The sequence below is a fragment of the Tachysurus vachellii genome, chromosome 19, assembly GCF_030014155.1.
Source record: "Tachysurus vachellii isolate PV-2020 chromosome 19, HZAU_Pvac_v1, whole genome shotgun sequence".
Classification (NCBI taxonomy): domain Eukaryota; kingdom Metazoa; phylum Chordata; class Actinopteri; order Siluriformes; family Bagridae; genus Tachysurus; species Tachysurus vachellii.
The window spans coordinates 6,891,086-6,904,771 of record NC_083478.1 but is presented as its reverse complement, the minus strand read 5'-3'; the positions used below and the strand labels follow the sequence as shown (position 1 = coordinate 6,904,771).

Below are 13,686 nucleotides of genomic sequence, written 5' to 3'. Positions count from 1 at the left end.
TCTCTCTCTCTCGCTCTCTCTGTCTCCATTTTCTTCCTTCTCCCCTATCTCTCTCCCTGTCTCACGTAGTGGTACAGTGCCTGTCTCTGCCTGCAGGCAATGGACCATTCTCAGCTCTAATCACCTGCTCTGCTCTCCTGCAGGAACGGCCACTGCGCGAGCAGCAGGAAGTTGCAGCTGCTGTCATTCAGCGCTGTTACAGAAAATACAAACAGGTAAGCTATGTCACTGCTAACTGTCACGTGTAAAAAACATGCAAACCTACATACAGGAAAACTTCATCACATCATCACAAATATCCTCAAGTCCATCTATATCTAATCTCAGGCTAATTTTCTGTTGTTGTTTTTTTTCTAAGCTAACATGGATAGCATTGAAGGTAACAAACTCCTCCATACAGAAGAACACTAGACATCACTATAAATAATCTGCGAGAAAGGTTTCACCCTGTCCTCCACACTGACTGTGTAATCCTTCTGTTCTGTGGCAGTATGCACTTTATAAGAAGATGACGCAGGCTGCCATCCTCATCCAGAGTAAGTTTCGGAGTTACCATGTGCAGAAAAAGTTCCAGCAGAGTCGACGGGCAGCTGTGCTGATCCAGCAATACTACCGCAGCTACAGAGAGTTCCGGCAGCTCCGGCCTCACAGACGCACAGCCACTTCAGCCCTGGTGCAGCACAAGCTCAGGTAGACACTTTCATTTTTTGCTTTGGGCCCTGACACACTAAGGTGACTTTGAAGAACAGCACCTAACTGGAAAGACTGAGGATCACTTTGTGTTGAAAACTAAAAGTATAGTGAAAATATGTGCTTTGGGAAGCTACCCAAAGATAATTAACTGTAAATTTGTAGAAATGGACTGCTCACTTTGCTTGACCAGTTTGCTTGGAAATATACAGCTAGGCAAAGGAGTTGGGCAGAAGCTGAGCATGGGTGTGCTCTTTCAAGACTGTTCCTTGATGCTTTCTTTGGCTTTTCTTATCCTGCACCAATTCCATGCACTCTTTTTTTATCCCACTAATTTATGCACTAGAAGCACTGACAAGTGATCCATCAAATCCAAATGTCAATAGTTAACTTTGTTTGCCTAAAACCTTAGACTGAAAAGGAAACAATTACAAATGTATATAACTAACCCTAACACCTAAACCTAACCATTTGCTTAGCATAATTTCCCAGGTGGGGTTACAGTGGCTTAGTGGTTAGCACGTTTGCCTCACACCTCCAGGGTTGGGGGTTCGATTCCCTCCTCTGCCTTGTGTGTGTGGAGTTTGCATGTTCTCCCCATGCCTCGGGGGTTTCCTCCGGATACTCCGGTTTCCTGCCCCGGTCCAAAGACATGCATGGTAGGTTGATTGGCATCTCTGGAAAATTGTCCGTAGTGTGTGATTGCGTGAGTGAATGAGAGTGTGTGTGTGTGCCCTGCGATGGGTTGGCACTCCGTCCAGGGTGTATCCTGCCTTGATGCCCGATGACGCCTGAGATAGGCACAGGCTCCCTGTGACCCGAGGTAGTTCGAATAAGCGGTAGAAAATGAATGAATGAATGAATGAATTTCCCAGGTTTTGTCTTGAAGTACAAGGTTAGGAAGGGATGTTAATCAGCTAATTAGTTGAAAGCGCCAGTGGTAAACACTAAAAGTGTTCAGGAGAAGGATTAAACCAGGACTAGGTTCAGGAACCTAGGTACAGATGCAGTATAAGATTTGCTTGCTTTTGGAATCATATGATTCTAATATGCATTTTTTTTAGCTTAAGGGTTACTGTTTTTGTTTTGGTCATTGTATTTTTTGTTTGTTTTAGAAGTAGTTTGCTTACGAAGAGACAGGAGCAGGCTGCCCGGAAGATCATGCGATACCTCCGCCGCTGCCGTCACAGGTAATCTTCCACTGCCATGCTGTCCCCTGGTGGTAGCACCTTGCACTCTACATCAGTGGCACAGCCAAGAAATCATGTCAAGAGGAGGAACATGAGGAAATATGCTAAATAAATCACTCTGCAATCTGTATAGTGTTATTGATAAGCACGACACACTCATTTTGCATTTTGGCTAGATTCCAGACAGTATTAGAAGCAGTGATGGGATACATCTGCATTTTAATCATTATGGGCACATTCTACCATCAACCAGTATTGACCAAGAAATAAGGTTGCTTTAAAATACCTTTATGACACTTCTACTGAATTTCATCATATGAAAGCTGATCTATCTACATATCTTTCCTTCTCCTGAAGTAAATCTCGTGTATTTCTGTGCACAGGCTGTTCCATCAACATTTCTCTGAGTGCAGCTAGTAGCTAGATTGTCACCACAGTAGCTGTAAATAATAACCAAAATTGCCCTTTTATAAGCATGGCACGCTTAGCTTTGGTAGCTCAAATGGTTAAGGCTTTGGGTTGGTGATCAGAAGAATCACCAAGCTGCGACTTCTGGGCCTCTGAGCAAGGCTTTTAGCTCTCCCCACCCCAGGGGCTCCAAACCATTGCTGATCCTGTGCTTTGACCCCAACCTCTAAACAAAAAAAGCTGGGATATACAAAGAAAAGAATTCCACTGTAATGAAATGTGAGCCAATGAGAACAACCATTACTTTATGACTACAAAATTGTCTTAGATACTAACATTATAAGATTAAGATCAATTTTCCAACAAAGAATTAACTGCTACAGACGAATGTTCATGTGTTAGTAAAGAAAGCAATAAATTAAGAAACACACCACTTTGTAGTAACTTTAAAAAATAAAAAAAAATAAAAAAATCTACTTGGCTGCTTGGATTTGTGTGAAAAAAGCAGGAAGTGTGATAATCTCTAGAAAACTGGCAGATTCTCCAAGATGCTCAATAAAATGTACCAAGCAATTTTTTTCACAAATCTGTATAAATTGATGCTACAAATACAAAAAATATCCAAAAGGTTCACTTACAAATACTTCGACTAAAGACTTTGTTTAGCTTATTGCTTATTTTTCTGCTCTTCATGGTATTTTTATATGTAGTAATGTTCCTTTCCTTGTAGGTGACTCAGACGTTTTCACTGTACTGTATAGAACATCTGCATTGTATGTTATATTAACCATCCATAAACAAGTATTTGGAATTGTCCTAAATTATTTTTGCTATGAATTTGCACTGCGTGTCTGACACACGCAGATTGAAAGAATTATCTACAGTGTTCACCAGCCAAGGTGTAGCTGCCTACTGTAGCCACATGAATCACTGAAAAACAGGACACAAGTCCTACCACTAGTGCCATAACAGTGTGTTACAATCATCTGGCACTTTATAAATGGAGGAACATATTGAAACAAGGGACAGTCATACAGTATTAAACAGAAGATTTAGATGGTGTGAAGTTGATGAAACAAGATTGGACACAATTGAACAGCAACCCATCACAACCCCCACCCATCCTACCTTATTCCTCTCCATTCGGTTCTTTCTCTTTCCCTGTACTTCATACTACATTACATAATATGTGCTAATAGCTGTGTGGTGTTGTTTTGCTGTTAATGCGAAGCCCCTTGATGGACCATAGACTGTTCAAGCGGGTGAGTGCAGCCTCAGCAACCTAGTCCGTCCTCCCCCCTCTCTTTCTTTCTCTCTTTCACTTTCTGAGTCTCTCTACTCCTGCTTTCTTTCTCTCTCACAACTGACACTTTCCTCTGATTTATCTAAATATATCTCACTCTGGCATTCTTTTCTCTAGTTTCTCTAATTTTTCCCTCTGTACCTTTTCTTTTCATCACTGTTGCTTGATGCCTGCTTGCATGACAGCTGCCGACTGGAAGCACAGATGGACCGTGAGGCTTAGAATAAGAACCACTAACCACAGTGTCACCACCACACTAAATAAGCACCCACTTATTTCCCCATGAGAAATGTGACTGCCTTCTTCTCTGTGCTGCTATGATGAAAGGATGTATGAAGAATGAGCGATGAAGAGTGTACAATTGTTACCTGTGTTGCATGATGGGATGATTATGGGCCTTGCTTTCTGACAGGCATGCTGAGAGTGATGTGTCATTATCAAGGGGCATGAAGTCTTCCTCTGTGATATGCTGGCTGTCTGGCTAGCATCCGTATTTTAGCTAATGAACAACTCATAAGGTGTTATTACAGTATGTGTCGGTGGGATCTCTCTCTCTCTCTCTCTCTCTCTCTCTCTCTCTCTTTCTTATGATCGATGTATTTTGAAAGATCATCCCACTATTAACAAGATCAGCAGAACTGCTCCGTGCCGAGCCCATAGTGTTGGAGTAAATTATGCAGTTTATTTGTGAGACCCGAGGGGAATTGGCTGTGCGCTTAAATCAGAGCAGATAGCTTTATCTTGGTATGAATGACGGGTGGAAAGGAGGACTTTCACTTTAGATCTATGAAATGAAGTGTGCAGACTATTTTAAGTATGTCCCATATATCAGGTTCGAGAGGAAATTTGCAAGGTGAAGCTTGGAAAAATGGGACAAGCTCCCAAAGATTGTCTGAACTGAATATGTCACTTTATTATTATTATTATTATTATTATTATTATTATTATTATTATTGAAAATAACTGTTCTTTATACATCAGTTTTAGACTTCCAGTTTTGTGGACTTTTTGCTCTGCAATCCAGTACGAGTGCTGTGTTAGACATGTCCCACTGACACGTCTCCTCTCATATCACAATGCTGTACTTTCCGTTCTGTCCTGTCTCTGTTAACCTGGGGTCTGTTTTTTTTTTTTTTTTACAGAGTGAGAGAATTGAGAAAGGCCAGGGAACATGAGAATATCCAGAAGAGCCCCCTCACAATGTGACATCCCTCTCCAGACTTCTTTACCTGTTTTTTTTTTCTGTTTCAACCAGATCTTTTACAAGAGGGGAAAAAAAAGAATTCAAGCAGGAAGAGTATGACTCTATACAGAACTACACAGACGTCTGCTATTATACACCACTTTTTCATATCTCTATCTTCCTTCTGTCTTTCTTTTATAAGAGAAAGAGCTGACTTTAAGAGTGGAATAAAAAAAAAAACTCAAAGCGAGGATGTGATCGGAGGAAGAACATTTGCTTCATGGCATTTTTTGCACTTTTTCATGGATTTGGTTTGTTATTTTGAAGCGCATTAAAAAGGACAGAATGTTGGAACAGTGCGACTCTTCAGAGAATCACAGAGAGAAGATGAAGAACAGGTGGAAAGACTGGAAAAAAATATGGAACCAATGCGGAAACCTGGCAGGACCTGGCTGGAATCGTAGTACATTGTTTAAATGACAAATCTAACGTGTAGAAATATTGCGAAGGGCATATGAAAAATATGAAGAAAAAAAAAATCCATTTACATCCAGTATATGAAAGAAGAATTCTCTTATATAATTATATTGTAAGGAGCCCATCATATTAGTTACAAGGTAGAGCAGGATGTTGAAGTGGTGGTGAGGCTAAAAAAAGAATCTCTAACATTTCAATGAATGTTATTCATTCTTTTAAATCCTATAGTAGTCTGTGGTTGAATTGGGCCAGTGCAAAATCAGTGCAAACATAAAACAACCATTTCTCTGGGAAAAAAAAATGTCTGTGTGCATCAATTTATTTTTATCCCCCAGTGAATGTACTGAAAATTATTACATTCTTATTGGGTGATTTGCTATGGACCTTTTCATTATGTAAATGTTTTCGGAGAAAAATATTGCCTAGTTTTGGTTAGTAGTAGTCACTGACTATGCTCTTATTCTGTTCAAAAATGACCTCCATTGGCTCTTTAGGCCTTTAAAGGAAAGCGCACAGACATTGCCTTGATATCTTAGAGATTCTCTGAAGGGTCCCTAAGCAAGTCCTTTCAGCAAGGGTTGGAAAAATCCATATTTTTGACGACTGAAAGGTTTCTGTACATAAAGAAAGTCGACGGAACAGTATGTGAAGTAAGAACATTTATCTGAACAGGACTGTATTTTAGAAATATATTATTTTATTCATTATAAGGGGTCAAAACAGGAAGTCGAAATCTGAATATTTGTATAGTTTTGTTTGAATGCCTAATAAGTATGGTTGTATTGTTTGTACATATTGTAAATACTCTGGGATAAGATGAGCTACGTGCATGAAAATCAAAGATACAGAAAAAAAGATGATTTAAAAAAAAAAAACAGCATTAGTGGCTATGCTCTGTAAAACTTTCACTATAAGAATATTTTATTTTACTTTGAATGTTCTTGAGAAGAACATTTTGCTAAAGCATGACCTTACTGCAAATATGAAAAATACCATACTTATGAGGTAGACGAAAACAACACGCATTATCATTAGACGACAATGGTTACGTTTACATCTGTTTCATCACGGGCTACCAAGAGACTTTTTCTCCACTGGTGCCAAGTAAAGTGAATGCTGACTGCTTAATGAGAAATAATAGGTTCATCCTCGCTGAGCAGAAGACAAAGCAGTGAAATGGGAGCACATTAACTTTCATCACTTTATCCCCACTGACCAGTGAATACAAGAAGTGCCACAGAGAGGAGAGGATTTCATAAGTAGACTTTTAGTCTCCAACATTTCTATAGTTTCTCATATTGTAAATTCAAAACACAAAGAAATTTTCAATCTTATCTATGTTTGCGACCATCTGTATACAAAGCGACCATGTTATATATTATATTATATTATATTAAAAGGCTGCTCATTTTTCAATTTAAACATGCAACACTGATGGAAAAAGCGGTGACAGTTAAAGACTGGCGAGTCTTTCCTGCATGACGTGACTGGACATTTTGGTGCTAATAACAACGATATAACAGGATAACGAGAAGAAACGCTTGGCCGATGTTGAGCTTTGGCAATGAGCCAGCTGTTTGCACATTTCGGCAGTAAAGTAGCTTATGTCTTGTTCTAGTGGCTTTGGAGGCGCATCACTTCCTGAGCGTTTAATTAGGGTCCAAACCGTAAACAGGCAGCACTTCAAATAAGCTGAAAATGAGAATAATGGCACACAAATTGATTTTTAAATAAGGTCATGAGTCTATTACTTTTCCATTCATTTCAAATTCACTGTTTAAGTGGTGCCATATTGAGGTTTGTTTTCTACAGTACAACTGTGTAAATTTTGTTGTCGATTTCTTGGTTTGTTTGTTTTTTTTAATATTTTTTAATGTGTGAACTGTTCAGAGTGTTCATGTGGGAAGTGCCTAATCAAAGCAAGTTTCACTCAGCATGCAATGTAACAAACTGGACGAAGTGAATATTTGGACAATGGAAACGTGACATTCCGTCATGCTGATTATTTTATGTATGATAATGTTTTCTTCCAGTATGCTCTGTATTGCAGAAAGCTCAGTTAGTATTTCAAGCCTGTTGGAACTGCCAGTCAGGATTGCACACACAGTCCAGTGGCTATTACCTTGCATTCATTCATTCATTCATTCATTCATTCATTCATTCATTCATTAAGAAAGAAGTTTAGGATGTCTGCTATTGCACTGCTGGAGCCACATGAGAAGGTCTTATTATGCTTGCATGGGAAACATAGATAACCGGGTGACTAAAGCACACCCAGAGCATGCTTATTTTTGTAGATTTGTTAGACAGATAGAGTTGAGGAAGAAATAATGTTCTATAAAGCAATGCTGGTTTAGTAGCTCATACAAGGTTGGATGGTACAGTGGTAATCAAACGGAGGGCAGAAGAGAGACGTTCAGTGTATAGGTTTGATCAGTATTCACATTTACTCGAGCGGCACACGCATTTCTCAACCAAGGTTTTAATTCGTTTCTTACTGCGTTCAGTCACGTCAACAAATCAGCTGTTGATATTCATATCTTCATGCCACTTTTACGCATGCACATAACAGTGATGTGTCCTATATATACATATATACATATATAAATACGAAACCGGGTCAGAACGTGCGTTGTACTTGCAGGCAGTGGATAACCACGACCTCTAGAGTGAATCTCCTAGCGTTAGTGACAAGTTAGCCTCACTTTTTGTATTTTTACTCAGGGTGCCAAAACTGGGGAGGGGGAAGTGGAGCAGGTCACTGGAGAATCAGCTGCTGCTTACTGGGAAAATGAGCCAGAGCCGAGTCCTGATCAACTTACTGTGATTTTGATTATTCCATGCTGTTCGTTTTTATTGAAACATACAAAGCTGATTTGTTTTTATGTACCATAGAAGTATGTACTGTTCCCGAAAAAAGCCCCAACAAAACACAAAAGCGACAGTAGGAAGAAAGGCATCCCAGGGTAGTGGAGCTATAATTGTTGGTGTGTGAGCTACAGTCCTGTATGTGCTTACATTTCAGACTGAAACACTGCCATTGATAGATATAGAGTATGAATTTTGAAAGAAAAAAAAAAGTACAAGATAATAAATAATAAATAAGAGTATTGACCTCATTTCTAATATAATAGATTTCCCCTTTTATTTCAACTTTTGAGCTGTAGGGTGCTTGAGAGATGTTAGATGGACCATGGACTCACAGGGCGTAAGGTTCTCCTGAAATGCTTACCGATGATCATCTCAGCCCAGACATGGTCTCACGTTCAGCTCACAGGCATCTATCTTAGAGTTAGTGTTATTCTTTATTCATTATTGAAACTACCTTTCCTCCTTTTCTGCACCCATCCTCAATAAAAGGCACATCGAGGTAACCGAGCCGAAATCTGTCTCACAAAACTTTCCACTTGTGGACATAGAGCAATAAACATGTTTTATGAAGTTGAGACCTGCGAATCTTATGGAGATTAAAAAAAAACAAAAACAAATAAAAAAAAAAAAACAATTGGACACATGCAAACTTACACTTATGCAAATGCCGATAGGCTGGTGTGAGATTAGTGTTCAGTAGGCCTAGTTTATGGACAGCAGTTATAGGACATCTTTTACAGACCTGCACGTTTTCATCATTCCCAAAAACCCAGAAAAATAGCGGCCCTGCTTTTATTCTAGGCCACTGGGGCCTTGACACTTTGCATGTGTAACTAGTGATAGAGCTCTTTTTCTCTCCTCTCTAGCTGTCTTTCCTTGCTATGTAGCCTTTGTCCTCCCCCCGATTTGTTCAACCTTTCATTTATTTTTAAAACTTTGTGTAATACAGATGTTTTTCCCCTTTCTTTTCTCCCTTCCCCTAATGTAAGTTTTATTTTTGTAACTGCATGTTAAACCGTCACTGAAATGATGGATATGTTAAAAAAAAAAAATAGAGAGAGAACTCAGCTGCTGAAGCCATGCAAAATGTTTTGAATTGCCCTTAAAATATGAAAGATGTTTTCTGAATGCTTTATATTCTTTCTGCTGTAAAATAATAAAAAGGGAGAAAATGAAAAAAAAAACTGTGTGTTTAAATGAGTCTTCATGGAGAAACAAGGACATATATCATCGTGCCTCAACTGATTGGTTGTTAGACAATCTCATGATTCACTTTGGATTAATTTACTATTGTGAAAATGAGCTTTACAAAGTCCCGCCCACTTTTATATTACAGACTATAGGGCAAACAATCAGAATTAAGATTTGAGTGAGATAGAAAACTGATGAACATTTTATGCCTGTAAGGTGTTTAGTAAAACTTGTACAGTTTTATTGTTTAATTGTCTCCTCTGGTGGACAGTATTAATACTACAGTTTTTGCTTTATTTATGAGTGCACATACACACACACACAAACACACACACACACATGTCCATATCAGTGTGATCACAGCCTACAGTTAAGGGAGAAGTTGTATATCTGGACCTTGTGAATTAATGCGAAAGTGTAAGTGTAAGACAAGCCGAAGTTACTGAAAGTCCATTTGTATTTTCCAGTTACAGATGTATTTGTTAAAATAAGCTTTCTTTCTTAGTTTTCACCTTTATCGGTCAAGCTTCCATATTTCATGTTAGAAGTTATATTCATGAAAAGGTATCATTTGTCATGTCAGCTGCCGACGTCTGTATCATTACCGAACTTTTAGTGGGAAGTTTCAATGTTTCAGTAGGACTGAAGCTAGAAGAGGAATTTCATGTTGAGAACACAAACAAGCGGCGTGTGTAATTGTTTATATGTTATAATTGTTTTTTTGTAAGCAGATTGTCTGTCTAACATTTTTGGAAGGAATTCCTAGTGTCAGAATTTTGTAGCAATAACAGGTGATGCAGCAAATTTTCACCTTTTTAAGTTATAACTTTCAAAAATGAAACAAACGAGACTGCAAATCATATCTTAATGGACTTTGCTTTGTGCACAGATGCATTGTCTTGCTGGAACACGTTAGGACCTTAGTTGCATTGAAGGGACATGTTAATGTCATACAAAGACATTCTAGATGACTGTGTCTTTCCAACTTTGTGGCAAAAGTTTGGGGGAAAAGCCACATATCCTATGGGCATGATATTCAGATGTCTACATACTTTTGGCCATATACTGTAGCTAACTAATTTACCTAGAAAAGGAGAAGCTGCATATTTGTGATCTACAGCAGTATATCACTGTGAAAAGGTTGATAGCCAGGTGTAAATGACCAGTCACTATACTAACACACAAATGCAATGCAGCAACAATTGTGTTTATTTTAGTGCATTTTTATGTTTTGCTATTTAAAGGTCTAGTTTTATTTTTTTGATTATAACACAACACTTAATTGTTAGTTTATTAACTACTTGTAGCTCTGTCCATCAATGGGGAATAAAACTGACCTGGTTCGTAGTACCACTGGTATGAGTGTATCAGGTGCTGCAGCATATTTGTGGTTGTACACACTGTAAGCTTACTGACAATTTTATTAGACACACTTTTCTTGTTTTTGCACCTTGTAGGTGTGCACTTAATTACTTAAACTCGTCTCTTCTCATGCATGTTATTTATTCTCAAGCCCTTTATCAGAGCTCAGGCGTTAATTAATTAACAAGTCTAACCTATTTTACTGATGGTAATAAAGGTTTTCTTTAGTTTTGAACAGATAAAACAGAGAATAAACAGGGATTCAAGTGAATCCAGAAGTCAGTTGAGAAAAAAGGATTAAAAATCTTTTTTTTTAAGAGGACAGGAAAAATATCACAATCTGAACTTTGCTCTGTGTTGTTCTTATCTTATAGATTATTTGATAAACATCGAGCAATGGGTATAGATGTGAGGTTTATTCAAATCTCAGTTAGACCTCGGCTCTACGCAACACCTCTCTCCCATGTTCATGTATGTTATACTGCTGATCAGGAACAGACCTGTTGAGGATTTGATATAAGATTCGCTGCACTGTGTATTATAGAGCTACATGTTCTTCTACATAAATCAAATGGCCATCAAATACATTTTTTTTAATGTAACAGTTTATTAATGGTCAGTAGGTACTTATTACAGCATTTACTAAAAAAAAAAAAAAAAAATGATACTGTGTGCTGTGTATCAATATCACACAACATTTTTAAGGTTTGAACATCACAGAAATGGCGGTGTGCAAAAATATAAACAACCCCAATACCTGTGGTTAAGAGGCTTCAATTGTATCTCATCAAGTGTGTGAACAACAGATAGTCAAGAGCATGAATGTATTTTGAGGGTGTTTATCAATGCTGTATCTGTGTGTGTGTGTGTGTGTGTGTGTGTGTGTGTGTGTGTGTGTGTGTGTGTGTGTGTGTGTGTGTGTACATGTTCATTTATATTGGTACAGTATCTGAAAACAAGCCCAGTCTCTCAGTCATGCATGCGATTTTCCATCTCAGTATTAAACGCAATACTTCCAGAAGCAGTCAGCTCCATTGCCCCTCTTTCTGTATGGCCTCTTAATACCAAGTATATGATTCAGAGAGCTTAGATGGCCTGGTTTCTCCAGCAGAACCTGCAGGCAATTAATTTGTTGGCACGTTTTATAAATTTTATTATGCAGATAAATGTTAAACTAATTGATGATTGGAAACTTTGAAAAATAGATGAAACAGTTAATCTCACCTCTTTTAGAGCTTCTTTAGGGAGCAACCCAGACACTCTGAGACCTTAGGAAAAAGGTTTTATTAAATGTTGGAACTGACATTGACAATAAATTAAAAGGTATTAAACGCTAAGTTAAATTCATTCACAAGGTAATTCACGTTTATCAGTCTTACCATCTTTAGAGAGCAGTGGGGAGTAACTGAAGCCCGCTGTCCTCTGGAGAAGGCTGCTCAAATCCAGGTCCTCAGGACCGACTGCTCCTGCCTCTTCGGCTGAGTCTAAAATAATAACATACACAAGCAACATTCCAACAGTCTACAAGTTTAGAAGTTCAGAACAGAATATAAAAGTGAATGCATAAAAAAGTAATTTTTCACATTTTGGCTTGGACAGGATCATATTTGTAAAACTTGCACTTACCAATTCCAGGGTAAGACATGTCTGCTGTTTCTGAGACAGGGTGTGCCAGCAGTGGGCCGAATGAAAGCAGGAGAAGAGTCCAGGACAAGATCAAGTTGAAGACCATCTTTACTACAACACTGTTTTTCTCCTAAAGCTGTGCTGTCTCACAGAGCCAAGTAAAGATGGTGGAAATGCAGCAAATAAGATGGAACTTGAGTTTATATACTTCCCCCTTCTCAGCGTCATGTTGAATGTGTAAATCACCAGTGTTTTATTAAGCCTTTTTGCATTTAGAATCAGACTCGAGTCCGTCACCTGCGTCAATGAACATGGCAGTAAAATCAGGATAGGTTTTGAGTCCTGTGCGCCAGGCCTGGCACTGTTGACAGTTTCTTTTTTTAAGAGATGCATAAAATGAGGGACACAGGTGTCCAAATGTCCCTCTATCAACCAATGCACTTAGTCAGACAATGGCCAGGCTGTCTATGGACATGTTTACAATAGCTGTCATTTGAATGCTGTAGACAAAAATACATTTTATATTGTCTTTATCACAAAGTACATTTTTTATTAGAATATTTTCTCCACAAATTGAATCGTTTAAATTGTGGTTATGCTGGAACATGAATATTGGTTCTTATAAAAATCCAAGCTAATTCACATGTATCGTTGTAGCTTAGTATCAGGTTTTTTGTTACCTTTTCATATAATAAATTAATTTATGCATATGCATACTCTCAATAAGAAGCTAGTATGTAGAAGAGAAGAGCTTGTGTCATTTGTCTGTTAATTTATATAACATTTGCTACTGAAGGGATAAAGACTAACATAGGCAAGTTGAGGGTATTATAATAATAATAATAATAATAATAATAATAATAATAATATTTCCTCCAGAAATGGTAAAATACCAAAATACTTTACTTGAAAAAGTAAAGTGTACTTATTTAACTATTAACTCTGTTAAAAGGTAAGTTGCACTTAACATAGAAAAGTACAAACCTTTGTTTGTAAGTAATAATACAAAAAAGAAACATTTCTGCCTCAAATTACACCGATTATGGTTACTAATGGTACACTTTTGCATCTTTCTCCAAGGAACTTGTTATTAAAATTTTAGCTAAGGCTTACTAACAACAGCATGTTCTTGTGTATGCAAGTGTAGTGAGAATAAAGTAACAATCTTTTTTAGGAAGTGTAGGCTATTAAGTGAAAGAAAAGTTATTAAAAAATTAAGGAAAACAGCATAGCACTTAACACAATTCCTTGTGATGCTTATATATATTTTGTTCATATCAGTGCATAAATAATTTAGAAAAACGTTAGTTTAACCCATATGATGAACACATTGATCATTCACTGCATTCACATTCACCCTGTAGCTATCACTCTCACTCACTCAT

At 37.8% G+C, this 13,686-nt stretch overlaps 2 protein-coding genes across 3 annotated transcripts in view; one reads left to right on the top strand and one right to left on the bottom strand.

The window, feature by feature from the left end:
- Positions 1-9,218, top strand: part of camta1a (calmodulin binding transcription activator 1a) — a 313,886-nt gene extending 304,668 nt beyond the window's left edge. For both annotated transcript variants that reach the window (XM_060894062.1, XM_060894063.1), the window contains 5 exons: positions 144-215; positions 359-379; positions 491-690; positions 1,806-1,880; positions 4,734-9,218. In XM_060894062.1, the coding sequence (XP_060750045.1) occupies positions 144-215; positions 359-379; positions 491-690; positions 1,806-1,880; positions 4,734-4,797 (432 nt within the window). In that variant the 3' untranslated portion in view covers positions 4,798-9,218. The remainder of the gene's footprint in view (positions 1-143; positions 216-358; positions 380-490; positions 691-1,805; positions 1,881-4,733) is intronic.
- Positions 9,219-11,636: 2,418 nt separating this feature from the next.
- Positions 11,637-12,439, bottom strand: uts2a (urotensin 2, alpha). The gene is made up of 4 exons (XM_060894698.1): positions 12,302-12,439; positions 12,055-12,159; positions 11,900-11,943; positions 11,637-11,789 (listed from the first exon to the last, which is right to left on the bottom strand). Exons 1-4 carry the CDS (start codon positions 12,405-12,407, stop codon positions 11,676-11,678), a joined length of 369 nt encoding a protein of 122 aa, XP_060750681.1. The 5' UTR covers positions 12,408-12,439; the 3' UTR covers positions 11,637-11,675.
- Positions 12,440-13,686: the final 1,247 nt, after the last annotated feature.

Coding starts and splice junctions, on each gene's coding strand:
- uts2a (XM_060894698.1), bottom strand. CDS start 12,407: ATGGTCTTCAACTTGATCTTGTCCTGGACTCTTCTCCTGCTTTCATTC. Junction 12,160..12,301: donor CATGTCTTACCCTGGAATTG/GTAAGTGCAAGT, acceptor TTATTATTTTAG/ACTCAGCCGAAGAGGCAGGA. Junction 11,944..12,054: donor CCCACTGCTCTCTAAAGATG/GTAAGACTGATA, acceptor CTTTTTCCTAAG/GTCTCAGAGTGTCTGGGTTG.